Raw genomic sequence first — 26,966 nt, 5'->3', positions numbered from 1 at the left:
CTTGGCCAGTTGGCCTTGGCCTTGAGGATCGCTCTGCCCTCAAGAGACCTGTAAAATGGGACTACTAGCGTCTTTGAGACCTACTTGACAGAACTGCTGCACAGCACAGCACGGTACAAACAGAATTACTGTGAAAACATTCGTAGTCCCCTCATCCGCCTGGCACCACCGGGCCTTCCCTCTCTCTCGAGGTGACCTGGGCGCGAGCAGCTGCTGGAGGGCGGACCCGCGGGTCCCAGAGCAACGGCTGCAGCCCCGGGCTGCCTGGGCGGGGGGATTACCGGAGGGGCCAGAAGGTGGGCCTGCGTGGCCGGGGTGCTGGTGAGTGTTTGGGGGCAGTGTCATGGCAGGGCTGAGGGGCTCAGGTCTCATCCAGGCCGGTGCGGGATCCATGGAGCAGGCAGGCGGCCCAAATGATCGCGGGCCCGGGCGAAGGTGGGGCGCCAGGTGCAGAGACAGGGCAGGGAGGAACAAGAGGGCCAGAGGGCTCAGAGGCTGGCTAAAAACAAAACAGGAGCCCTGGTCAGTTGCTGTGGAAATAGCAACCAGCATTCTTTAGGACATTCTGTTTTACAGAGTGAGTTTCATTTATTACATGATCCCATTTAATCCTTTCTACAGTCCGCTGGAATTTGGGGCATTATTGGTATTATTATTGTTACCCCTCTTCAGTGGAGGTGATAGTGGGGTTGGGAGAAGTGTGGAGAATCAGAGCTGGATGTAGGCCAATTGCTGTCCTAAATACAGCCCGACAATGATACCTACTTGACCTTTCATGGTTTGATGTGAAGGTCCTAAGTGTCCTTCTAAGTCGCCTGATGAATTCAGTGCAAGCTAGCTGCGTCTCGCTCCAGGTGACAGAAACAAAAGTGTTAGCTGACCTTCCAACCAAGCTTTTAAAGTTTAGTCACTCACAGTGCTATATATACAATTAAAGGAAAAATGCACCTGACAATGAAAGAAAACAAAGGACTACATTCGAGCATGGCAACAAGAGAGTTAAGGACACGATAGCAAGGGAGCAAAATGTGGAGGCCATCTTCCCTGGGTGCCCTAAACTCAGGCTTATGTTCTTTAGTGGTTATCCCAGGACTGAGATGTAGTTATGGAGAGGAACAGACCTGAGCTTAGATCATGGCTACTACCCTTAGCTGTTGTTTGAATTCTCATACTTTTTTTCTTCTTGTAATTAATGGAGATGATGCCTGTCTATCAGGGATGTTTAGAGAATGACAATATATAAAAAATATTACCCATCACGAAGTGAAAAGCCTTTTTAAAATCTCCTTACAGATAAGGAATTTGGGGGCTGTAGTACTTTACCAAGATTGTTCAGAGCAGTTTTGGGACTAGGGAAGGAAAAAATAGGAGGATATTCCCATTGCTGAGAATTACCACTGAGCCATATAAATAGATCTTTTAAAATATGGTAGCGTTTCATAGCTGGTGCTGTGTAACACTGTGTGATGCTTTAACTTATTTTGCTTCGCGCTCCCATTTTCTATTAATATGTGATTCACACATAGTAAAATGCACCCTGTTAGTGTAGTACTGCAATAAATATACAAACAAACCCATCACCCCCAAAATTCCCATGTGCTCCTTTTGTCATCTCCACCCCAGCTTGGAACAATAGTTGTTCAGTTTTCCTTCCCTATTGCTTTGTCTTTGCAAGACTATCATAGAGTTGGTATCTACATTTTTTTTTCCACAGGCAGAGTGGACAGTGAGAGAGACAGAGAGAAAGGTCTTCCTTTTTCCACTGGTTCACCCCCCCCAGTGGCTGCTACGGCCAGCGCGCTGTGATCAGCGCACGCCGCTGATCTGCAGCCAGGAGCCAGGTGCAGGGCCCAAGGACTTGGGCCATCCTCCACTGCACTCCCGGGCCACAGCAGAGAGCTGGACTGGAAGAGGAGCAACCAGGACAGAATCTGGTGCCCCGACCGGGACTAGAACCCGGTGTGCCGGTGCCACAAGGTGGAGGATTAGCCTATAGAGCCGTGGCGCCGGCCAGTATCTACATTTTTGAATTTAGCTTAGCATAATGCATCTGAGATTCCCTCACGTTGTTGAGTGTATCAGTAATTCATTGTTTTTTATGACTAAGTATTGTTCTCTTTTATCAGTGTACCACTGATTGTTAATTCCTCAGCAAAAGGAATATGTTTGTTAGAAATATTTGTGTGAAATATTTAATAATTTCACACCATAAACACGTAGCACAGGGATTGCTGGCACAATTGGGAAGTGTATGCTTAACTTAACAAGATTCGCCAGACTGTTTTTAAGGGTGCCTGTACTGTATCATTTTGTATTCTTACTTGCAGTGTATGAGAGTTCCATTTGCTCCATATCATCACCAGCTCTTGATTGTAAGGTTTTGTTGTTGTTGCTGCTGCTGTTCATTTTATCCATTTAAATTGGTATATTGATATATCATTGTGGTTCTATCTTATATTTCCCTCATGATGAATGATGTTGGGCATATCATAATGTGTTAACATTTATTATACATGTATAATATTTATTATATATTTGTATAACATTTATTATACAAGTATACTTTTAAAAGTTTGTGGAAATGGAATTAAAAGATAAGTTTATACTTTTTTTAAAAAAAATTTTATTTATTTATTTGAGAGCTAGTGTTACAGACAGAGAGGGAGAGACAGAGAGAAAGATCTTCTATCCGCTGGCCACAACTGCCAGAGCTGAGCCAATCCAAAGCCAGGAGCCAGGAGTTTCTTCCAGATCTCCCATGTGGGTACAGGGGCCCCAGTGCTTGGGCTATATTCTACTGCTTCCCCAGGCCATAGCAGAGAGCTTGATCAGAAGAGGAACAGCCTGGACTAGAACCAGTGCCCATATGAGATGCCAGCATAGCAAGTGGAGGGTTAATCTACTGCACCACACTGCTGGCCCCTGATAAATTTATATTTGTTGCAAATTTTTTTTGAAATCCATGAATAGTTTTTTCATAAAAAAATTTTAATGAATTTTTTGAAGTCACATCATATGCATGGGGGGACCTATTTCTTTACCTTGTTATGTCCATTGATATATATATATATATATATATATACACACACACACACACATACATATATAATTCTTTCCCCCAAATCACACTTTCTTGAATATTATAGCATCACAGTAAATCTGGAAATCAGGTACTGTGAGGACTTCAACTTTTTCTTTTTCAGAATTGTTTTGGCTGTTTCTCTTTTGTTCTACTAAAGTTTTAGAATCCGCTTTAGAAGTTTTAACAAGAAAATTTTCTGAAATTTTCATAGGCATTTCAATAGATCAGTTTGAGGAGAATTGATATCTTAAGAATATTGAGTCTTCCAATTCATGAATATAGCATATTTCATCATTTATTTAGGTCTTCTTGATAGGGACTCCAGGGGTCCCTGGAAAGGAAAGAAAAACATGGCAAAAAAAAAAAAAAAAAAAAAAACCCAAAAAACAAAACCATGATGAAACTCTCCAAGAGCCCAGAGGGCAGGGGAAACAGGAGACCTGCGAAACATATACAATATAGTCTTTAGATGTTGAGTCTGCTGATGGGGCTTGATTGGGCACCCTGCAGGCTTTTGTGCAAAACTCCAATGTCAGTTCCCTGATTGGTTCATGTAGCATATCTCACCAGCAAACACTTTCAGTTCCCTGATTGATTGTTATTCTTGCCTATTGATTGGTTGCTGTCCCTTCCTTCTAATAGGTTGTTATTCTGGCCTCCTGATTCGTTGTTATTCTGCCACATACAAAGGGTAAAATCTGTACTCCTCAGAATCAGGGAGAACCACTTTGCATATAAAAGAGCATCCCTGGCAACACCTTTTTTAGAGTCCCCCTCCTGACTGATGCAGCAGGAGGCTTTGTGCTCTCAATAAACTTCACTTTGTTTACTGTCCCTCTCCATGTGGAAATTATTCTATGTGAGACAAGAGCCAAGATCGCCCTTGTCATCTTACAACAGCGTGGTGCTGTGACTAGGACTTGATTCAGTTCAGCACTGGGTCGCTTCCTCAGATGGGTGAGCAAGTGGACTGCTTCTGCCTCTGTGTTTTGGAGAGCCTCACACTCCTCACTCTCAAGGATGTTGGGTCTCTGGCAGCCAGTTAAAAGTGGTTAGCATGGCGGCCAGTCTTAAGACTCAGGAATCAGGCTTGCTGAGAAACACTAGATCAATCCCCTTCTACCAGTTGGCTTTGGGAATGTTGGTCCTATTCTGACTCAGTTTCTTTTTGAAGGGATCAACTGTCACACAACAGTGGAAGAAGGTCTTGGAGTAATTGGGAAATTCAGGCCAGGGCAATAGTCTGGTGCTTTTCAAAGCCTGTTTGATTGGACTCCTGACTCCCACAGTCTGTTCTTTCTGTGGAGCTCAATCTGTCGATGAGACTGGGCATGGTCTAGAGCAAGGCTATGGGCTCAATGTCCCAGTGACTCCTTACTTTACCCCAGACTCTGACAAGATCTCCAACTCTTACTCTGCCTCACTACACTGTGGACTGTGGATGCACTCTGTCCCGCCACCTCCTCATTTCTTAGAAACTCAAATTCTTGGTTCCACTAGTCAGTATCTCCTTGAATATCTAGTTGATTTGGGGTCAGGATTTAGGTACCCCTTTGCTAACTCAGGTGGCCTTTTCCATCTAGTCAATTCTTTTTTTGTTTTAATTAATTTATTTAAAGATTGGCCAGCACCACGGCTCAATAGGCTAATCCTCCACCTGAGGAGCCAGCACACTGGGTTCTAGTCCTGGTCGGGGCACCAGATTCTGTCCCAGTTGCCCTTCTTCCAGGCCAGCTCTCTGCTGTGGCCCGGGAGGGCAGTGGAGGATGGCCCAAGTCCTTGGGCCCTGCACCCGCATGGGAGACCAGGAGAAGCACCTGGCTCCTGGCTTCGCATCAGCCCGGTGCACCGGCTGCAGCGCGCTGACCGCAGTGGCCATTGGAGGGTGAACCAATGGTAAAGGAAGACCTTTCTCTCTATCTCTCTCTCTCTCTCACTGTCCACTCTGCCTGTCAAAAAAAAATAATAAATAAAATAAAATAAAAAGTAAAAAAAGAGTTACACAGAGAGAGAAGGAGAGGCAGAGAGAGAGAGAAAGAGAGAGAGAGAGAGAGAGGTTTTTCATCCATTGGTTCACTCCCCCAATTGGCTGTAACAGCCAGAGTTGCACTGATCCAAAGCCAGGAGCCAGGAGCTTCTTCCAGGTCTCTCACATGGATGCAGGGGCCCAAGGACTTGGACCATCTTCTACTGCTTCCTCCCCAGGCCATAGCAGAGAGCTGAATCGGAAGTGGAGCAGCCACAGCACCAACCCCCCGTCTAGTCAATTCTTTAAGTGTAGATCCCATTGTGACCTGGACTTGTAGAAACAGGTCCTGCAGTATATTCTCTAGTGCTCTCCTTCCAAAGTAGCTCAAAACCCCTTGTTAAGACTCTTGTTGTGGAGGCTCACTGCAAATGCAGGTCTATAAGATGTGGCTCAAGGTTAGGAGGTGTAGGACTACTGTTTCTTTTCATGTAAGGGGACAAAGCAACCATATGTATTTGCACAGACTGAGGCCTAGTTCTAGCATACTGCCAGTAAAGGGAACTGGTCACTTCCAGTTTGTGCTGTTCTGGCAAATATAAATCCCAGGTTACACCACAGCAGCAAGAGGCCATCAGAGAGACATCTAAGCTCAGTAGAGACTGTCGGAGAGACAGCCCGAGCTCAGAGCATCAGACATCTCAAACTCAGGAGAGAGCATCACTGAGGCATCTGAAACTCAAGCGAGAGCATCAGAGACACATCTCAAGCAAAGAGAAAGCATCAGATGTCTCAAACTCAGTACAGCAGGCACTCCCTTGGGGCACATCCTCAGATAATGGGAGTCCTTTGACCTCTTTAAGAAAAAGTACCTGATCTTTTTCTGCATCACTGCCTGGCCTGGTTACAAGCTGGAGGGTGGAGAAAGTTGGCCTCCAGAGGGTACTATTAATTATAATACCATTCTTCAACTGTATCTTTTCTGTTGTAAAGCAGGGAAGCAATTGAAGTCCCTCAATCCCAGCTTTCTTTGTACTACAGGACAATCCAGACCTCTATAAAGCCTATCTTCAGGACCACAATGACCCCCTGTAATCCTTCTACTTCCTCTACTTGTCCTCCATACCCTGAGTCTTCAGTGACCCCTGAGCCTCTTGCTGGTCCACTGCCTCCTCAACAAATACCCAAAGGACAGAGATCTCACAGCATGGTGGCTGTGTGATGTCTTTTCACAGCAGGGTTGGCTGTGTCCACCAGTTATGATGGGAATCAGTCTAAATATGCTTTCTTGATCCCAGAAGTTCACCTGTGTGGATGGTGGTTGTACTTGGCAGGATTATTTTTTATAGCACAACTTATGTGTTTCAAATGGACAAGGGGTTAGTACAGTACTGGGCTGGGTTGTCTTTGTTTTGTTTTGTTTTGTTTTGACAGGCAGAGTGGACAGTGAGAGAGAGAGAGACAGAGAGAAAGGTCTTCCTTTTTCCGTTGGTTCACCCACCCCCACCCCCATAGCCACAGAGGCCAGCGCACCGCGCTAATCCGAAGCCAGGAGCCAGGTGCCTCTCCTGGTCTCCCATGCGGATGCAGGGTCCAAGGACTTGGGCCATCCTCCACTGCCCTCCCGGGCCACAGCAGAGAGCTGGACTGGAAGAGGAGCAACCTCGACAGAATCCGGCACCCTGACCGGGACTAGAACCTGGTGTGCCAGTGCTGCAGGCGGAGGATTAGCCTATTGAGCCGTGGCGCCAGCCTGGGTTGTCTTTGAATAGAGCTTCCTTTCCAGTACTTTGAGGCCTACAAGATGTATCTAGAGAGTTTACCACTGCGGAAAGTTTATAAAGACTGTTTGGGTCGAGTGGAGACAGAGGGGAAGGACCTCTGATTTTCTTCTTTTGGTTGGTTGCTGTAACACTGTTCTTCGAGTGACTGGGAGAGTTTGATATTTCTGCAGACAACATCGAGCACCATGGCTCTTGCAGGATGACTTCGATGCTGTATGAATTCTGCCATTTTGCTGGCACTGGTATGGCTCTTGGGTCCACCACTCTGTTGGAGCTATGGACTCCATTTTGATTTTTGCTGCAGATCATACAAAGGAAGGTGCTCCTGGGTATTTGGGTCCACATTTTGTTTTGGGGCTATATATTTGGTTCTTATAAATTGTTCAAGTCCATGGTTGTTGCCGTCTTGCATCACTGGAGCTCCCCTGATATCTTTTAAGATCAACGGACTGGATGATGTTTTAGATAGGAGACAAAAATTTTGCTATGGGTAATATTCTCCTTTGTGCTCACACTGAGGAGATATCACATGAAGGTAGTAACATTCTCAATTTCCTAGAGGAGAGGGGCTCCAAAGTCCCAAAGTCCAGGGCCCAGTTCTGCTAGCCCTCAGGGAAGTAGAGCTGAAGGAGCCAGTAGGTAGGAAAGAAAGCTATAAGTGAGGGTGAACCAACGGAAGGAAGACCTTTCTCTCTGTCTCTCTCTCTCTCACCGTCTATCACTCTACCTGTCAAATAAATTAAAAAAAAATGCTTAGTAGAATTCACTTAGTAGAATTCACTAGCAAAGTCATGGGCCTGTGGCTTTCTTTGTGCTTGTGTGTTTTTTTTTGTTTGTTTTGTTTTTGTTTTTGTTTTTGTTTTTTTACTGGCAGAGTTAGACAGTGAAAGAGAAACAGAGAAAAAGGTCTTCCTTCCATTGGTTCACCCCCAAAATGGCCGCTACGGCTGGTACGCTGTGCCGATCTGAAGCCAGGAGCCAGGTGCTTCCTCCTGGTCTCCCATGCAGGTACAGGGCCCAAGCACTTGGGCCATTCTCCACTGCACTCCCTGGCCACAGCCGAGAGCTGCACTGGAAGAGGAGCAACCGGGACAGAATCCGGCGCCCCAACCGGGACTAGAACCCAGGGTGCCAGCACCGCTGGTGGAAGATTAGCCAAGTGAGCCACGGCGCCAGCCTCTTAGTGCAAGTTTTAATGTTACTTTCAATTCCTTTAATGAATAAAGAGCTATTTATGCGATTTCTTCTTAAATAATATTTGCTGTTTGTATATTTAAAGAAATTTGTCTGTTTCATTTAATTCATTGAATATGAGTAAAGTGTTCTTAATATTCCATTATTGTCTTTTTATTACCCATAGGACCTTTATAAAAGTTTCTTTTTTCATTCTTATTGTTACTTATGTCCATATTTTTTTATTTGTTATACTAGTGAAGGCTTTATAAACTTTATTGTTCTTTTCAAAGAAATGCATTTTGGTTTTGGTTTCCATGAAATTGTATATTTTTGTTGTTTGAATATCTTTTATTATTCCAAGTTAATTTGCTTATTAGCATTTGACTATATCTCTGTTTTTTAATGGGTGGTCTCTGTTACAATATCCCTACTGTTCGTAGTCTAGAGTTAAAAGTTTATGACTTCAAGTAATATATAAAAGGCTTACAACCACACAGGTCCCCTTTCCTACACTGTTTTATGTATTATATTTATATATTATAACCCTTCCCAACAATATTATAATTTTTGCTTCCAAAACTCGTGGGGCTTGTGCTGTGGTGTAGCGGGTAAAGCTTCCACCTACAGTGCCGGCATCCCATATGGGTGCCAGATCGAACTCTGGCTGCTCCACTTCCAATCCAGCTATGGCCTTGGAAAGTGGAAGGTAGCCCAAGTGCTTGGGACCCTGCACCTGCATGGGAGACCTGGAAGGAGCTCCTGGCTCCTCACTTCAGATAGGCACAGCTGCAGCTGCTGCAGCCATTTGGGAAGTGAATCAGCAGATAGAAGACCTCTCTCTCTCTCTCCTCTCTCTTTCTCTCTCTCTCCTTCTCTCTGCCTCTGCCTCTCTGTAACTCTGCCTTTCAAATAATAAAATAAATAAATCTTTTAAAAATAAAAAAAACTGTGTAACAGAATTTGTGAGATATTAAGTAGATTATTTTATTTATGCAAATATTTATCATGTATGTCCTTCCTTCTTTCCTAAAGTTCTGGAATTCCCTTTGGTATCATTTCTTACCACTACTAATTTTCATTAACAATTCTTTTACAACAGGTTCTCTGGTGATACATTCTCTTAGTTTTACTTCACCTGAAAATTATTGCTTTCATTCCTCAAGGATATTTTTGTGGTGTGGAATTCTGGATTGACAAGTGTGTGTGTGTGTGTGTTTTCCCACCACTCTATAGATATTTTTCCACTGTCTTTTTTTTTCACTGTCTTTTGACCTCTGTGGCTTCTAGCTGGAATATCTACCAACATTTTTGTAAGAGATTTATTTATTTATTTGAAAGAGTTACACAGAGAGAGAAGTAGAGGCAGGAGAAAGAGAGGTTTTCCATCTGCTGGTTCACTCCCCAATTGGCCACAACGGCCAGAGCTGTGCCAATCTGAAGCCAGGATCCAGGAGCTTCTTCCGGGTCTCCCATGTGGGTACAGGGGCCCAAGGACTTGGACTGTCTTCTACCGCTCTCCCAGGCCATAGCAGAGAACTGGATCAGAAGTAGAGCAGCCGGGACTTGAACCAGCACCCATATAGGATGCTGGCACTGTAGGCAGCAGCCTTGCCCGCTACACCACAGCGCCAGCCCCACTACCAACATTTTGATTTGTTCTCTCCTTGATGTAATATGCTGTTTTCTTGGAGCCAGCACTGGTATCCCATATGGGCACTGGTTTGAGTCCCAGCTACTCTTCTTCCAATATAGCTCTCTGCTTATAGCCTGGGAAAGTAGTGGAAGGTGGCCCAAGTGCTTGGACCCCTACACCTACTTGGGAGACCCAGAAGAAGCTCCTGGCTCCTGGTTCGGATCGGCTCAGCTCCGGCCGTTGTGGCCATTTAGAGATTAAACCGTAGGATGGAAGACTTCTCCCTCTGTCTCTCCCTCTCTCTGTTTGTAACTTTGCCTCTCAAATAAATCTTTTTTTTAAATGCCATTTTCTTCTTTCTGCTTTCAAGAGTTTTTCTTTCCCTTAGTTTGTAGCAACTTGATTTTGATGTATCTGATATGGTTTTCCTTGAAGTTATTTTCTTTGGTATTTAGATTCTTGACAGAAATGTCTTTTGCTCTATTTGAGAGGTTTTCACCCATTTTTTAAAAAAGATTTATTTATTTATTTGAGAGGTAGAGTTACAGATAGAGAGAGGGAGAGACAGAGACAAAGGTCTTCCATCCACTGGTTTACTCCCCAAATGGCTGCAATGGCCGAACTGAGTCAAGCTGAAGCCAGGAGCAGGAGCTTCTTCTGGGTCTCCCAAGTGCATACAGGGGCCCAAGGACTTGGGCCATCTTCTTCCCCTTTCCCAGGCCATAGCAGAGAGCTGGATCAGAAGTGGAGCATCTGGGACTCAAACCAGTGTCCATATGGGATGCCAGCACCGCATGGGGGAAGACTTAACCCACTAAGCAACAGCACAGGCCCCTCACCCACTCTTTAAATAGTTTTTGTTCACCAGTTTGTTTCTCCTTCCCTATTATTCTAATGATATGGATGTTAGACCTATTGAGATTGTGCCATAGGCCACCAAGTTCATGTTTCTGTTTTTGTTTTCGTTTTTCTCTGTGATTTGGACTGGATAATTTTATTACATTATCTTCAAGTTCCCTGAATCTCTTCTATTTCATCTCCTTTATGCTTTTGAGGCCATGCAGTGACATTTTCTCTCAAATACTGTATTATTCAATTTGCTGGCCAGATGTAAGGGTGGTAGAGAAGGAGAATAGTCTATAATCCCACCAAGGTAATGGAGGGGTTGGATGGTGAGGTGGTTGTTGGTACCCATTCCTGAGGAATGGCAAGGATGAAGGTGATAATATACATGGATGTGTTCACCCTCCAATGGCCGCCGCGGCCGGCGCGCTGCGGCCAGCGCACCACACTGATCCAAAGGCAGGAGCCAGGTGCTTCTCCTGGTCTCCCTTGGGGTGCAGGGTCCAAGCACTTGGGCCATCCTCCACTGCACTCCCGGGCCATAGCAGAGAGCTGGCCTGGAAGAGGGGCAACTGGGACAGAATCCGGCGCCCCGACCAGGACTAGAACCCGTGTGCCGGCGCCGCAAGGCAGAGGATTAGCCTATTGAGCCACGGCGCTGGCCAATACTATTTATTTTTAAAATTATATTTCAGCATATATGTGTGTGTGCATAATAGACTGAGATGTGGGTACATTGCTTACTGAAATGTTTCAAACATGTTTAAATACTATTTATTTTTAAAACTATATTTCAGCATATATGTGTGTGTACATAATAGACTAAGATGTGGGTACATTGCTTACTGAAATGTTTCAAACATGTTTAAAAATAATTTAAACTTTGATGATAAGATTTCTCAGTGTGTGAATAATACACCTGTGACTGATCCTAGTGGTTTCTGATATCTAATTCTTGTATTCTCAGATGAAGTTTAGGATACAGCCATAAATTCTGTAATTCTTATTTTCTACTACAACACATATTTTGTATTGAGTGGATTAGGAGCTTAGAGATATATCCTTTGGGCTATGTTGTGAATTTACTTTCTCATAACCTGGCATACTGCCGCTTCATTACATCTATGAACTCACTCTGAGCTATGATTTCACTTGGAAATGCTTCTAGCAGAACCAGCTGCTTGATAGGGACACCATTTCATCCTGCAGGCTGGAACCTGTTCTGATTAGTGCCCTGGAAAGAACTTGGATTTTGAGGAAAAGTTAGGAACAGTCTGAACATGAAAGCTCTTTTCTCACAGGTCCACATTGAAGTTTATTAAACTCGCAACTTCCTATTTCTCTTCATGTCTTCTCAGAAAGTGATTCCTCGTTTGAAAGGGCTCTGTGTGTGGACCTGAGTGCAGTGGGCATGGCTGCTGCCTCCCCGCTGAGAAACCTGGAGGACGAGGTGCTGTGCTCCATCTGCCTTGACTTCTTGAGAGACCCAGTGACCATTGACTGTGGTCATGTCTTTTGCTACCACTGCATCATTAAGGTCTGTGAATCTTCTAGGCAGCCGTTAAACTGTTCTCTTTGCAAGGCAGCTTTTAAGAAGGAGAACATGCGCCATGTGTGGCAGATGGCCAGCTTGGTGGAGAACATCTGGAGGATGAAGGTAGATGAGGAGAGACAACCCAGAGAGGAAAGACCGCCTGAGCAGAAGGCAGCGAAGCTGTGTGGGCGACACCTGGAGAAGCTGCACTACTACTGCAAGGACGACCAGCAGATCCTGTGTGTGATGTGTCGGGAGTCCCGGGAGCACCGGCACCACGCCGCCGTTCTCTTGGAGAAGGCTGCACAGCCTTATCGGGTGAGAACCCTGTGGGACCTCAGCTCTGTCCTGGTAGCCAAAAAAGTTCTCAACCTTCAGGATAAGGTCCAACTTTTAAAGCCACTTTTTGAGGTATAATTGACATATAAAAAGCTGTATGTATTTAATGTATACAAATCATTGAGTTTGGGGTTAGTATATACCTGTGAAACCATCACCACCATCAAAGCCATACACATACCCATCACTTTCCAGAGTTTCTTCTCACTCCCTTTATTATGATGTCTTTGTGTGTGTGTATGGTAACAACACTAAAGAGCCACCCTTTTTACAAATCTTGAGTATATGATACAGAATTGTTAGCTGTATGCTGCACAGGAGATCTCCAGAATCTCCCTTGCATAACTGAAACTTTGTTCACTCTTGTCACCGCCCTAGGCCCTCTCCCCAGGAGCCCCAGGCAACGACCATTCTACTCTCTGCTTACATGGACTATTTTAGACCCACATACAAGTTAGATCATACAATATGATACTAAGATACAATACTTCACTAAGCATTGTGTCTTCTAGGTCCATCCACATGGCCGCAAATGGCAGGATTCCCTTCTTTTTAAAGGACGGGTAATACTCCATTGTATGTATATACCACGTTTCTTTATCCATTCATCCATTGCTGGACCTTTAGATTGTTATCACGTGTTTGCTATTGTGAATAACGCTGCATTGAACATGGAAGTGCAGACATTCTTTGAGATACTGATTTCACTCTGGATAAATACCCAGAAATAATAATAATAATAAAAAAAAACCAAATACCCAGAAGTGGGATTTCTGGATCATACGGTAGTTATGTTTTTAATTTTTTGAGGAAACTTTATTCTGCTTTTATAATGACTATCAGTTTATATTCCTACCAGCTGTGCATCTGGGTTCCCTGTCTGTATCCATACCCACACTTGTTCTGTTTTTATTCTTTAATAATAAACATTACAGGGGATAGCGCTGTGGCGTAATGGGTAAAGCTGCCACCTGCAGTGCCGGCATCTCATATGAGCGCCAGTTCAAGTCCTGGCTGCTCCACTTCCAATCCAGCTTTCTGCTATGGCCTGGGAAAGCAGTAGAAGATGGCCCAAGTCCTTGGGCCCCTGCACCCACGTGGGAAGACCCAGAAGAAGCTCCAGGCTCCTGGCTTCAGATCGGCACAGCTCCGGCCATTGCAGCCAACTGGGGAGTGAATCAATGATGGAAGATCTCTCTTTCTCTCTGCCTCTCCTTCTCTCTCTGTGTAACTATGACTTTCAATAAATAGATAAGTATTAAAAAAAATGAACAAGAAGGCTGAGGTGATGGTCCAAATTCTTTAGTATGGGATTGTTTCTCTGCCTTTTGGCTAAGATCAGGTGTAGTATGGGAGGTTCTTGGTAAAGTGCCACTCTGAATTTGATAATAAAACTGATTTGTTTCCATATCAGCTTATGGTAGTCCCATTGCCTTGATGCTTTAGTTTCTAAGGCATTCAGATCAAATGTAAATCAGCAACAGAGAATACTAGTATTACTGGTATCTCTCAGTTTTTACAAGGATAATTCCAAAAGATCATGGAGGGGCTGGCACTGTGGTATAGTGGATTAAGCCGCCACCTGCAGTGCTGGCATCCCATATGGACGCTGGTTCTAGTCCTGGCTGCTCCACTTCTGATCCAGTTCTCTGCTATGGCCTGGGAAAACAGTAGAAAGATGGCCCAAGTGCTTGGGCCCCTGCACCTGCATGGGAGACCTGGAAGAAGCTCCTGGCTCCTGGCTTCGGATTGGCCCAGCTCCAGCTGTTGTGGCCATTTGGGAAGTGAACTAGTGGATGGAAGACCTCTCTCTCTTTCGCTCTCTATGTAACTCTTTCAAATAAATAAATAAATCTTTTTAAAAAATCCTATATATGGATTTCAAAGAATTTTTGCATTAAAATAAACTTGTTTGTTTTTAAAATATCTGTTTATTTATTTGAAAGTCAGAGTTACACAGAGAGAGAAGGAGAGATAGAGAGATCTTCCATCCGCTGGTTCACTCACCAATTGGCCGCAAGAGCCACAGCTGTAGCAATCCGAAGCCAGGAGCCAGGAGCTTCTTCCAGGTCTCCCAGGTGGGTGTAGGGGCCCAAGAACTTGGGTCATCTTCCACTGCTTTCCCAGGCCATAGCAGAGAGCTGGATTGGAAGTGGAGCAGCTGAGACTCGAACTGGCACCCATATGGGACGCCGGCACTGCAGGCGGCAGCTTAACCTGCTATGCCACAGCGCTGGCCTCTAAACTTGTTTCTATTTTCCACAAATTTTTTGAGGTATCGTCTTAAAAACTATAATGTAATTCTTAGTGGTTGTATAATGATAGTAGATTATTTTATCTCACTTCTAGACAGCTGCTATAAGCCAACATAGTTCTCATTTTGTTTCTTCATCGTTCACTAGAATGGAAACTGTGACTCTTACTACACACTGGAAGGTCAAACACCATCTGATTTCATTATGGAATCACTTTGTGTGCCCTTTCTTAATTGAGGCCATTTTCATCTTGATACTGAGATTCTTCATGTTTGCTTCCATAGGGTAAAATTCTAAATCACCTGAAGGTTCTGAAGGGAGACAGAGATAGAATTCGGAATTTTCAGTCCACAGGAGAGGATGAAATTCAGGCCCTGCTGGTAAGAAAAGGCTTGAGTGAATGCCCTGTGTACATGTGAATGGGGTAGGGGTGTGTGTGTGTGTGTGTGTGTCTAGGTTGAGGGGGAAGGAAGTGAATGGACTTATTTTTTTTAAACTTTTATTTAATAAATATAAATTTCTTAAGTACAGCTTTTGGATTATAGTGGTTCTTCCCCTCCGTACCCGCCCTCCAAATCCAAAACCAGCCCACCTCCTATTCCTTCTCCCATCCCATTCTTCATCAAGATTCATTTTCAATTATCTTTATATACAGAAGATCAACTTAGTATATACTAAGTAAAGACTTCAACAGTTTGCTCCCACACAGACACACAAAATATAAAGAACTGTTTGAAGACTAGTTTTACCATTAATTCTCATAGTACAACACATTAAAGACACAGGTCCTACATGGGGAGTAAGTGCACAGTGACTCCTGTTGTTGATTTAACAATTGATACTTTTATTTATGATGTCAGTGATCACCCGAGGCTCTTGTCATGAGCTGCCAAGGCTATGGAAGCCTCTTGAGTTCACAAACTCCAACCTTATTTAGACAAGGCCATAGTCAAAGTGGAAGTTCTCTCCTCCTTTCAGAGAAAGGTACCTCCTTCTTTGATGGCCGGTTCTTTCCGCTGGGATCTCACTCACAGAGATCTTTCATTTAGGTGTGTGTGGTTTTTTTTTTGTTTTTTTTTTTGTTTTTTTTTTTGTTTTTTTTTTTTTTTTTGCCACAGTGTCTTGGTTTTCCATGCCTGAGAAACTCTCATGGGCTTTTTTGCCAAATCTGAATTCCTTAGGGCTGATTCTGAGGTCAGAATGCTCTGTATGGCATCTGCTGTTCTGTGAGTCTGCTGTGTATCCCGCTTCCCATGTTGGATCATTCTCTCCTTTTTAATTCGATCAGTTATTATTAGCAGACACTAGTCTTGTTTATGTGATCCCTTTGACACTTAATCCTATTATTATGATCAGTTATGAACTGAAACTGATCACTTTGACTAGTAAGATGGCATTGGTACATGCCACCTTGATGGGATTGATTTGGAATCCCCTAGCATGTTTCTAGCTCTACCATTGGGGTAAGTCTAAGTGAGCATGTGCCAAACTGTACATCTCCTCCCTCTCTTATTCCCACTCTTATTTATAACAGGGATCACTTTTCAATTAAATTTAAACACCTAAGAATAATTGTGTGTTAATTAAAGAGTTCAACCAATGGTATTAAGTAGAATAAAAAAATACTAAAAGGAATAAAAAAGTAAATTGTCCCTCGACAGTCAGGACAAGGGCTGACCAAGTCATTGTTTCTCATAGTGTCTGTTTCACTTCTACAGGTTTCCTTTTAGGTGTTCAGTTAGTTGTCACTGATCAGGGAGAACATATGATATTTGTCTCTTTGGGACTGGTTTATTTCACTCAGCATGATGTTTTCCAGATTGCTCCATTTTGTTGCAAATGACCAGATTTCTTTCTTTCTTTTTTTACTGCTGTATAGTATTCTATAGAGAACATATCCCATAATTTTTTATCCAGTCTTCCGTTGATGGGCATTTAGGTTGATTCCATGTCTTAGCTATTGTGAATTGAGCTGCAATAAACATTAGGTGCAGACAGCTTTTTTGTTTGCCAATTTAATTTCCTTTGGGTGAATTCCAAGGAGTGGGATGGCTGGGTCATGTGGTTGGGCTATATTCAGGTTTCTGAGGAATCTCCAGACTGACTTCCATAGTGGCTTGACCAGTTTGCATTCCCACCAACAGTGGATTAGTGTTCCTTTTTCCCCACATCCTCGCCAGCATGGGTTGTTAGTTGATTTCTGTATGTAAGTCATTCTAAGGTGAGGTGAAACCTCATTGTGATTTTGATTTGTATTTCCCTGATGGCTAGTGAATGGATGGACTTCTTATTCAGAACTTATCCCCAGAGTATGTCACAAATGTCTGGTGTTTCCTAGCCTTTCAGAACAAATCATCTTTTTCTTTTCCTGCATTTACTGTAGACAAAATTCCAGAACCACAAGCAAGACATTGCATCCGTGTTTGAACAGGGCCATCAATTCTTGAGAGAAAGGGAGCAGTACCTTTTGGAGTGGCTGGTGGGGCTGGAGCAGGAGCTCACGGAAGGGAGGAATAGCCACGTCACCAAGGGCTCCGAGGAGGTGGTCCGGCTCGGGGCTTTGATCACAGACTTAGAGAAGAAGGCTCGGCAGCCAGCACTTGAACTTTTGCAGGTGAGGGACCAGCCAAACTCTATCTGAATGCTTTTGCTCCAAGCCGCAGTGTTCCCTCTTCCTTAGCAAGAGATTTGGACCAGGAGTCAAGACAGCCAATGTTTTATTCTCATTTGTTGAGTGCTTTAATAAGTTCTTCAGTCCACCAATAGGTTTAAAGCCTTACATTGCCATCGGCAGGGGACTGTAATATGCAGACCATATAGTGTAGTAGCAAGACATACACAAATAATTGAGTGCTAAACCTTGTGACCTGACTGGAGGCCACAGGAATTCTGGGAAAAGCTAGAATTTAGTCAAGGAAGTCTTCACATAAGAATAAGCTCTTGCTGTTGGCCCTGAAGAAAATATATAGATTTGGATTATCAGAAAGGAAGAGCTGAACATTCTACTTGGTGGGGGAGGGAAGTAGATTGGTTAGAATTAGGTAAATGAATGTGATAATAAACTTGGTGCATGTGGGCAGGTGAATGTAGTTACTTAGGAAGCTAAGGACAGGAAGCTGAAGGGAATATAGGAAAGGGACATGTAAGTAAAGTGAAGAGAACTACCTTTCTGGTGAGGGAGTTTAAATGAGGGACAAGTTAAAAGGAAGTTGAGATAGCTAAGATGGGGTCAACAGAGACCTTCCAAGGCAGATGAGATTTCAGTCTTGATAGACAGAGGTTCTTAGTGGATTATTGTCTGTGTGTGGACCAGGAAAGGTTTCCTGGAGAGTCTAGAACTCAAAGGAGGAAAAGAGGGAGAAGCATGTGTCCCTGCAAGCTGGTACCACAGGGGAGAGCAGAGCAGGTTCAGGCCCATCAGAATAATGCACTCTTCAGTGCTGTTGATCACCCCTTCATGCTGAGTATGCCCAGGGGTGGCGATGGCTCCTGAGCGTGCCCAGGGGTGGGGATGGCTCCTGAGTGTGCCCAGGGATGGTGATGGCTCCTGAGTGTGCCCAGGGGTAGGGATGGCTCCTGAGTGTGTCCAGGGGTGGCGATGGCTCCTGAGTGTGCCCAGGGGTGGTGATGGCTGTTGAGTGTGCCCAGGGATGGTGATGACTGCTGAGTGTGCCCAGGGGTGGGGATGGCTCCTGAGTGTGCCCAGGGATGGCGATGGCTCCTGAGTGTGCCCAGGAGTGGCGATGGCTCCTGAGTGTGCCCAGGGATGGCGATGGCTCCTGAGTGTGCCCAGGGGTGGCAATGGCTCCTGAGTGTGCCCAGGGATGGTGATGGCTCCTGAGTGTGCCCAGGGGTGGGGATGGCTCCTGAGCGTGCCCAGGGGTGGCGATGGCTCCTGAGTGTGCCCAGGGATGGTGATGGCTCCTGAGTGTGCCCAGGGGTGGCGATGGCTCCTGAGCGTGCCCAGGGATGGTGATGGCTCCTGAGTGTGCCCAGGAGTGGCGATGGCTCCTGAGTGTGCCCAGGGATGGCGATGGCTCCTGAGTGTGCCCAGGGGTGGCGATGGCTCCTGAGTGTGCCCAGGGGTGGTGATGGCTCCTGAGTGTGCCCAGGGGTGACGATGGCTCCTGAGCACACCCAGGGATGGTGATGGCTCCTGAGTGTGCCCAGGGGTGGCGATGGCTCCTGAGCACGCCCAGGGATGGTGATGGCTCCTGAGTGTGCCCAGGGATGGTGATGGCTCCTGAGCGTGCCCAGGGATGGTGATGGCTCCTGAGTGTGCCCAGGGATGGCGATGGCTCCTGAGCGTGCCCAGGGATGGTGATGGCTCCTGAGCGTGCCCAGGGATGGTGATGGCTCCTGAGTGTGCCCAGGGATGGCAATGGCTCCTGAGTGTGCCCAGGGGTGGCGATGGCTCCTGAGTGTGCCCAGGGGTGGCGATGGCTCCTGAGTGTGCCCAGGGGTGACGATGGCTCCTGAGCGTGCCCAGGGGTGGCGATGGCTCCTGAGTGTGCCCAGGGATGGCGATGGCTCCTGAGCGTGCCCAGGGATGGTGATGGCTCCTGAGCGTGCCCAGGGATGGTGATGGCTCCTGAGTGTGCCCAGGGGTGGTGATGGCTCCTGAGTGTGTCCAGGGGTGGTGATGGCTCCTGAGTGTGCCCAGGGATGGCGATGGCTCCTGAGTGTGCCCAGGGGTGGTGATGGCTCCTGAGTGTGCCCAGGGGTGGCGATGGCTCCTGAGTGTGCCCAGGGGTAGCGATGGCTCCTGAGCACCTTATTTCTGTGACAGTGTTTGTCCTCTTCCTTTCAGGATCCAAGTGACATATTAAGCAGGTAAATGCTTCTTCATTTTTGTGTTTTTTTTTTAAAAACTACTTATGATGTCTCTTTCTTTTCTCTTTCTTGTTATTTAAATTTGATAAGGACTAGAAAGTGTTTTTTTTTAAGATTTATTTTTCTATTTGAAAGTCAGAGATACACAGAGGAGAGGGAGAGGGAGAGAGAGAGAGAGAGGTCTTCCATCTGATGGTTCACTCCCCAGTTGGCCGCAATGGCTGGAGCTCCGCCGATCCAAAGCCAGGAGCTTCTTCCGGGTCTCCCAGGCGAGTGCAGGGTCCCAAGGACTTGGGCCGTCTTCTACTGCTTTCCCAGGCCATAGCAGAGAGCTGGATCGGAAGTGGAGCAGCCGGGACTTGAACCGGCACCCATATAGGATGCTTGCACTTCAGGCCAGGGCGTTAACACGTTGCACCATGGCGCCAGCCCCAAAAGTGGGTTATTTCAAGGTAAGAGAGACTCCTACTAGGGTAAGTTGAAAGGTATTCCATGAAATGGGGAAGGGAGTTACAGAAAAATTATTCATGAAATTCATGTAAGGATGGTAATGAGCTAAGAAATAAATGAAATGGGAGATTATAGAAGAGTATTAGAGAAAATTTAGAATTCTAAAACCCAATTTCTTTTCATTCTTGTCTTTCCCACATGGTTCCCAGCTGCTACTCCTGGTCACAGCTTCCCCTACACAGCACATTTCATTATCAGATTGCCCTCCATGCTCAACAGTGATGATTTCCTGTGCTCTGACTGTTCACTGAAAGAAGACACTTGTGTAGGTCATAGGATCAATGATGTGTCTGATAGTGGATCTGAGGATACGTATGTTAAACACTTAACACCGACAGTTTTCAAGACCATATCCATATGATACACAGAAGCTTTAGACAGATTAAAAAGTCAAGCACTTTGATTGCACACCACTCATCTCCAAAGACGGCCAGGACTCAGCATCTGGTGAGCATTTAGTCTGTGAAACGGACATTGGGTATAAAGGAAGTAATGAGCTAGGTTACCAGATCCTAGCTGGGGGGACTAGACACACATGTTACAGATGAGTAATCACATAAGAAATGAGGCTCAAACACACTAGGTAATGCTTCTTGCCTTGACATATTTTGTCTGATACTAATAAAGTTATCCCAGCTTTCTTTTGACTCGTTTGCATAGTATTTCTTTTTCTATCCTTTAATTCTCAATCTTTCTACACTTTTAATAAATGCATTCTGACACTTTTTATTTAATGGAATATTTAGTATTTATATCTCCTAGAAAATCACCATATTTTTGAAATTATTTGCACAACCAAAATTATATGTTTAAATGTATTCATTTTACTTTTTATATATGAACACTTACAACCTCTTATTTTGTGCATTTCTACTTTTATTTCATCTACTTTCTACCTTTTTAAAAAATATTTATCTATTTGAAAGTCAGAGTTACAGAGAGAGGAGAGACAGAGAGAGCAAGATCTTTATTTTTGTGGCCATTGGAGGGTGAACCAACGGCAAAGGAAGACCTTTCTCTCTGTCTCTCTCTCTCACTGTCCACTCTGCCTGTCAAAAAAAAAAAAAGATCTTTATTTTTTTTAAAGATTTATTTTATTTATTTGAAAGACAGAGTTACAGAGAGAGGTAGAGCCAGACAGAGAGAGGTCTTCCAACCACTGGTTCACTCTCCAAATGACTGCAACAGCCAGAGCTGAGCTGATTGGAAGCCAGGATCCAGGAGTTTCTTCTGGGTCTCCCACGTGGGTACAGGGGTCCAAGGAGCTGGGCCATCTTCTACTGCTTTCCCAGGCCATAGCAGGGAGCTGGATCAGAAGTGGAGCAGCCGAGACTTGAACTGGCGCCCAAATGGGAAGCCGGTGCTGCAGGCTGTGACTTTAACCCATTGTGCCACAGTGCCAGCCCCGAGTGAGATCTTCTATCCGCTGATTCACTCCCCAAATGACCACAATGGCCAGGGCTGGTACGGGCTGAAGCCAGGAGCCTGGAGCTCCATCCAGGTCTCCCCCATGGTGACAGGGACCCAAGTACTTAGGCCATCATCCACTGCCTTCCCAGGCACAAGCAGGAAGCTAGATTGGAAGTGGAGCAGCCAAGGCTCAGTCTCTGATATGGGATGCTGGAATTGTAGTGGTGACTTAGGCTCACTGCACCATAATGCTGCCCCCATTTTTTTCTATTTTTAATGGATTGTTGGTTTTTAGCTGTATGCCCTGCCTTTGCTGTATACCATAATATCTAGTATTATAAAATACATAATATTGTTTATTTTAATTGTTTTCTAGGTATTTTGAACTTTTGAATTTGAGTTGCTCTTTAACATAAGATTTAAGAATGTTATTTGTCATTGATGTTGTTCGTTAGTAGATGTTTTGTTTCATTAGTTTTTTTTTCATTAGTTTTTTAATCTTGTAATTAGAAAAAACTGTTGCTTTCTTCTAGACTTTTTTGTAGATTTCTATGTTGTAAATTTTTGTGATTGTTCCAAACTCTTGAAAATAAGGTACATTCACTGTTTTCTTCTAATAAGATTTGATATTCATCTATCTCCATGATGTTTTCCTTTGTAATTTTGTTATTTAAATGCTTCATTGTGATACTTATTTTTTTAACTTTTTAATATAACCTGGGCTAAGAGAGGCCCCTTACTGAAATATTTTTCTTATTATAGTGTTTGCTTTTTATATTTTGATGCTTTTTTCTCCTCTGCATGAGCTTTAGGAAAGTTATATCTTAATTATAGATTATAATACTTTAAGTAACATAAAATACCCTTTATTGTTATAATATTTTTCTTCCTTTAATTCTATCTGATAATAAGATCAACACCTCAGATTTCTTTCATTCTGTAGTTAGCTTATTTATCTCTTCCCATTTTTATCTTTTTTAACTTTAAATCTTCTTTTAAAATTTTAAATTCAAAGCTTTATCTTAATTACCATTATTTAATATATATCTTCAAATAATTTCTTTAGAAACTATGACATTACTAGCATGTTTCAAAGATATTCTAAGGCCAAAAAATTGAACTTTTGCTTTTTTTAAAGATTAACTTATTTATTTGAAAGGCAGAGTTACAGAGAGGTAGAGGCAGAGAGAGAGAGAGAGAGAGAGAAATTTCCATCCGCTGGTTCACTCCCCTAATGGCCACAATGGCTAGAGCTGGGCTGATCTGGAGCCAAGAGCTTCTTGTGGGTCTCCCATGTGGGTGGCAGGGGGCCAAGAACTTGGGCCATCCTCCACTTCTTTCCCAGGTACATTAGCAGGGAGCTGAATCAGAAACGGAGCATCCAGGACATGAACTGGCGCTCATATGGGATGCCAGCACTACAGGCAGTGGCTTAACCCACAATGCCACAGCACCAGCCCCAACCTTTTGCTTTAAACGTCATATATAAATGACATATTTGGGGTGTAGATGGCCTTTTCTTCAGAGCTGTCTACTTACACTTTGATGTTGGAGCTGACTTTTGGAAATGTAGCTTTCACCCTCTGCCCCCAGGCCTGTTGTTAGTTGTATTTGTAAGGCACCTGTGTAGGTGGTAACAGTGGGAATATAGGTCTTTCTTTTGGTACTTCCCACTGTGACTCTACTTTCTCTAGGTATCCTCGGAAGAAGTTCTGGATTGAAAAGCCTATCAGTCCTGCAATCAAAAAACGAGCAGAAGAATTTTCAGATAAACTTGCTTCTTTAGAGAAAGGACTCAGAGGATTCCATGGTAAAGGAATGGATGAAGGAAGATGTTCTGAGCCTAGAAATCTTCTTTCATTTTGATACTTCTTTTGATGTTGGTTCTAACCTTAACTTTTAGAATTTCTTGCTCTTGTGCATACCAGGCAGAAACATTGGGAAGGGAATCTAAGTCTAAACCAGAGAATCCTTCCACACAACAGTCTAAAAATGTTACTAAGACTAAGGTAGAATTATAAGTAAATAGGCCCCAGAGTTGGTTTAAAAATAAGATAATTTATAAGTAATAGTAGAAATAAAAATATTGGGAGGTTAAGGAAAACAGCATGGCAGTTCCTCAAAGTAATTAAAAATAGAATTATTACATGATCTGTTAATCACATTTCTGAGTATATATCCCAGAGCTGAAGGCAGGATCTTGAGGAGACGTTTGCACATCCATGTTTCTAGCGGTGTTAGTGCAATAGAGGTGCAAATGTCCACTTGTAGAGGAATGGATAAAGGAACTGTGGCATACACATACAGTGGAATGTTATTTCACCTAAAAAGGGAAAGAAATTCAGATATGCTCCACCACAGATAAACCTTGAGAGCATTTTACTAAGTGAAATAAACCAGTCACAAAAGATAATAATACCGTATGATTCCACTTGGCTGTCATTGGTACAGAACCTGAATGACTCACTTTCAGCTGGTCAGCTCTGGGTGTCTCCTGCACTGATTTCTGTGTTTCATTTGCACTTCCATGGGTGTCCTGTCATCTTTTAAAACTGTGTTAGTCAGGCGGCTCACTAGGCTAATCCTCCACCTGCGGTGCCGGCACACCAGGTTCTAGTCCCGGTCGGGGTGCCGGATTCTGTCCCGGTTGCTCCTCTTCCAGGACAGCTCTCTGCTGTGGCCCAGGAAGGCAGTGGAGGATGGCCCAAGTCCTTGGGCCCTGCACCCGCACGGGAGACCAGGAGAAGCACCTGGCTCCTGGCTTTGGATCAGCACGATGCGCCGGCCTCAGCGGTCATTGGAGGGTGAACCAACGGCAAAAGGAAGACCTTTCTCTAGGTCTCTCTCTCTCACTATCCACTCTACCTGTAAAAAAAAAATAATAAATAAAAAAATTAAAAAAAAACCTGTGTTAGTCAACAGTAAGAGAACTTGACCTAGAAAGACGTATTGTCAGAATTGTTTACTGTCTTTTTCTCCATTCACTCTAGGAAAGCTGATGAGAGATCTGGAATATAAAACAAGTAAGTATTGGGGAGGGGGGCTTACACTGTTTTGTTTTGCTCTAAAGAGAAATTTCTCACCTGAAATTTCCATTTTTTCTTTGTGAAGCTCCTTTACCTGGATCATCTCTCTAAACAGGAAGGCCTGTGTAGTGCCTATCTGTTAACTGATCCCTGAGTTTTCCAACCCAGGAACTTTTGGGGTGCTTTCCCCAGATAGAATGACTCCAGTCCTTCCCTCTTTCTCTTCACAGATATCATCAAGCTGCCTGTGCCCTTGAATTGTCTTCCCACATTCTGTCCATTTTCTAGATATGGGAGCTAACAGTAGTGTGAGCACAAGGTCTAAGGCATTCTTTGTCCTGGTCCCCAAAGGGTGTGTCAGCATTGTCAGAAAGGCCCCAGAGCATATGGGTAAAATATCCTTTGGTATATTTTATGATGCCACATTTTTATCCCCTGTCCTTACAGTGAAGATCATCCTGAATTCTCAGACAGCCAATGGCTACCTCTCAGTGTCTCCAAATGGGAAGAGTATGATATTCACTGGCTTATGGATGAACAAATACCAACATGGTCAGCGATTTGATCCTGAGCCTGCTGTGCTGGGCAGCAATGGCTTCACATGGGGCAAAGTGTACTGGGAAGTCAAAGTGAACAGAATCTGGTGGGGAGCAGAGGAGGAAGAAGAAGCAATGCGGTACAGGGGTGGAGCCAGAGGTGTGTTTGGCAGTAGCTATTTTAGTGGATTCTTAGGCATCACTGATGAATATGGTTCTCCTGGATATAGAAATGAGAATGAAGAGTTGGAGGAGGAAAATGGACTATGGTCCAAATTCTGCATAGTAGGGGTGGCAAGAGAGTCAGTGGTGAGAAGAGGATTTCTCAACTTCACCCCTGAGGAGGGATTCTGGACTCTGCAGCTCTCTTCAGCTGGGGTCTGTGTATGCACTGGCTCTGATCCCTTCCAGATTCTGTCCTACTGTCCAAGAATGATTGGAGTTGCTTTGGATTATGATGGAGGGAAGGTAACCTTTACCAATGCCAGAACTCAAGAGTTCATCTACGAATTCTCATCTTCCTTCACTGGGAGAATTTTTCCTTTCCTGTGGCTTAATTGCATGAGATCCAGACTTACACTGAGACCCTGAGAAGTGACATGAGGGGCACAGTCTATCTTTACTTTTTCTTTTTTTCTCTCTTTCTTTCATTTGTCCCTATTCTTCTACATCATTCTTAACTTTTTACTTTAGCTAGATTGTCCTGATGGGTTTCCAGATTCCCTTAGCTGACCAGAGCAGTGTGGTAGAGTCAGGAATCTCTTGCCCTCTCTGCTTTTGTCTCTAAAATGGGAATGATAATACTTGATTTGCTTTATCTATAGTGGAAAGGTTGTAATTCATTAAAATAATTATTAAAGTACATGCCATTATTAATTTTTTTCTTGTTGCCTTTGATTTAGTCCTTGTCTTTGTCTGCCACTGAGACAAATGATGAGGAATACCTGTGTCATAGGTTTGCAGCCTCTGCCACTAATAGGAATTGACTACGACATCTGAGACAGATCTCTCATCAGCTGGTTCACTCCCCAAAATGCTTACAACAGCAGAGCCTGGGTCAGGAGGAAGCCAGGAGACTTAAGCCATCACCTGCTACTTCTCAAGGTATGCATTAAACAGGAAACTGGAACTCAAACCCAGGCACCTCAATTATAGGATGTAGGCATCCTAAGTGAGGTCTTAACTGCTGAACCAGATGCCCACTCCTCTCTTCCTCTAATTGTAAGACCATTAATGGCAACATGGGTAATTACCTCCAAAAGGCCCCACCTCCTAATATCACTAACATACGAATCAGAGGATTCATTTTCAATACATGGACTTTGGGGGGACATAAACAAACCACAGCATGGGGAAATCTGCTCTGATAATTTACCTGTATAGTAATGTTTTTTTTTGAAAAATCAGACCAAACAATACAAAATCTCTGTAGCCTGTATCTATATCCATCAGTAAAAGTAAGTAGAAGTCCACTGCCATTGCTTATGCTCAAATGCTTGATATTGCAAGGTCGAGGCCATTTACAACCACATTTTTTCACATAACAAATAGCCAACAGTTTTAACTAGTATATTTTATGTGTTTAGCTGTGCATATTTAGTAACCAATAGGACCCAGGAACAAATTTTATGGGTTAAGGATTCAGATGTCCCAGTGAGTTTGGTTAGAAATAAATGAGAGCAACCAGCTCTGTGGCATAGCAGGTAAAGTCGCAGCCTACAGCACTAGCATCCCATATGGGCACTGGTTTGAGACCTGGCTGCTTCACTTTTGATCCAGCTCCCTACTAATGTGCCTAGGAAGGCAACAGAAGATGGCCCAAGTGCTTGGGCCCCTGAACCCACATGGGATACCAGAAGAAGATTCTGGCTCCTGAGTTCAGCCTGTCCCAGTCCCAGCCATTGCTGCCATTTGGGGAGTGGCAAGACCTTTTGCTCCCTCTCTCTGTCTTTGCCTCTCTCTGTAACTCTTTTAAGTATATAAAATAAATCTTTAAAAAAGAAGGAAGGAAGGAAGGAAGGAAGGAAGGAAGGAAGGAA

General features: G+C 44.1%; 1 protein-coding gene across 1 annotated transcript; it reads left to right on the top strand.

Moving 5' to 3' along the window:
• On the top strand, window positions 1-26,233 carry LOC100355132 (tripartite motif-containing protein 26). Its single transcript, XM_002714346.6, has 8 exons — window positions 1-113; window positions 11,843-12,336; window positions 14,897-14,992; window positions 16,996-17,226; window positions 19,423-19,445; window positions 23,060-23,175; window positions 24,356-24,388; window positions 24,839-26,233. The coding sequence occupies exons 2-8, from the start codon at window positions 11,896-11,898 to the stop codon at window positions 25,516-25,518; spliced, it is 1,620 nt and encodes a 539-aa protein (XP_002714392.3). The 5' UTR covers window positions 1-113; window positions 11,843-11,895; the 3' UTR covers window positions 25,519-26,233.
• Window positions 26,234-26,966: the final 733 nt, after the last annotated feature.

Source organism: Oryctolagus cuniculus, chromosome 5 (assembly GCF_051225735.1).
Source record: "Oryctolagus cuniculus isolate XC-2025 breed Fujian yellow rabbit chromosome 5, ASM5122573v1, whole genome shotgun sequence".
Classification (NCBI taxonomy): Eukaryota; Metazoa; Chordata; class Mammalia; order Lagomorpha; family Leporidae; genus Oryctolagus; species Oryctolagus cuniculus.
The sequence above is the reverse complement of the archived record's forward strand: the minus strand, read 5'-3'. Positions and strand labels throughout refer to the sequence as shown.

Bases quoted from the DNA above. Each gene is read 5' to 3' on its own strand.
- LOC100355132 (XM_002714346.6), top strand. From the start codon at position 11,896: ATGGCTGCTGCCTCCCCGCTGAGAAACCTGGAGGACGAGGTGCTGTGC. The intron at 14,993-16,995 runs GTAAGAAAAGGC...CATTTACTGTAG, and splicing joins ATGAAATTCAGGCCCTGCTG to ACAAAATTCCAGAACCACAA. The intron at 24,389-24,838 runs GTAAGTATTGGG...CTGTCCTTACAG, and splicing joins AGATCTGGAATATAAAACAA to TGAAGATCATCCTGAATTCT.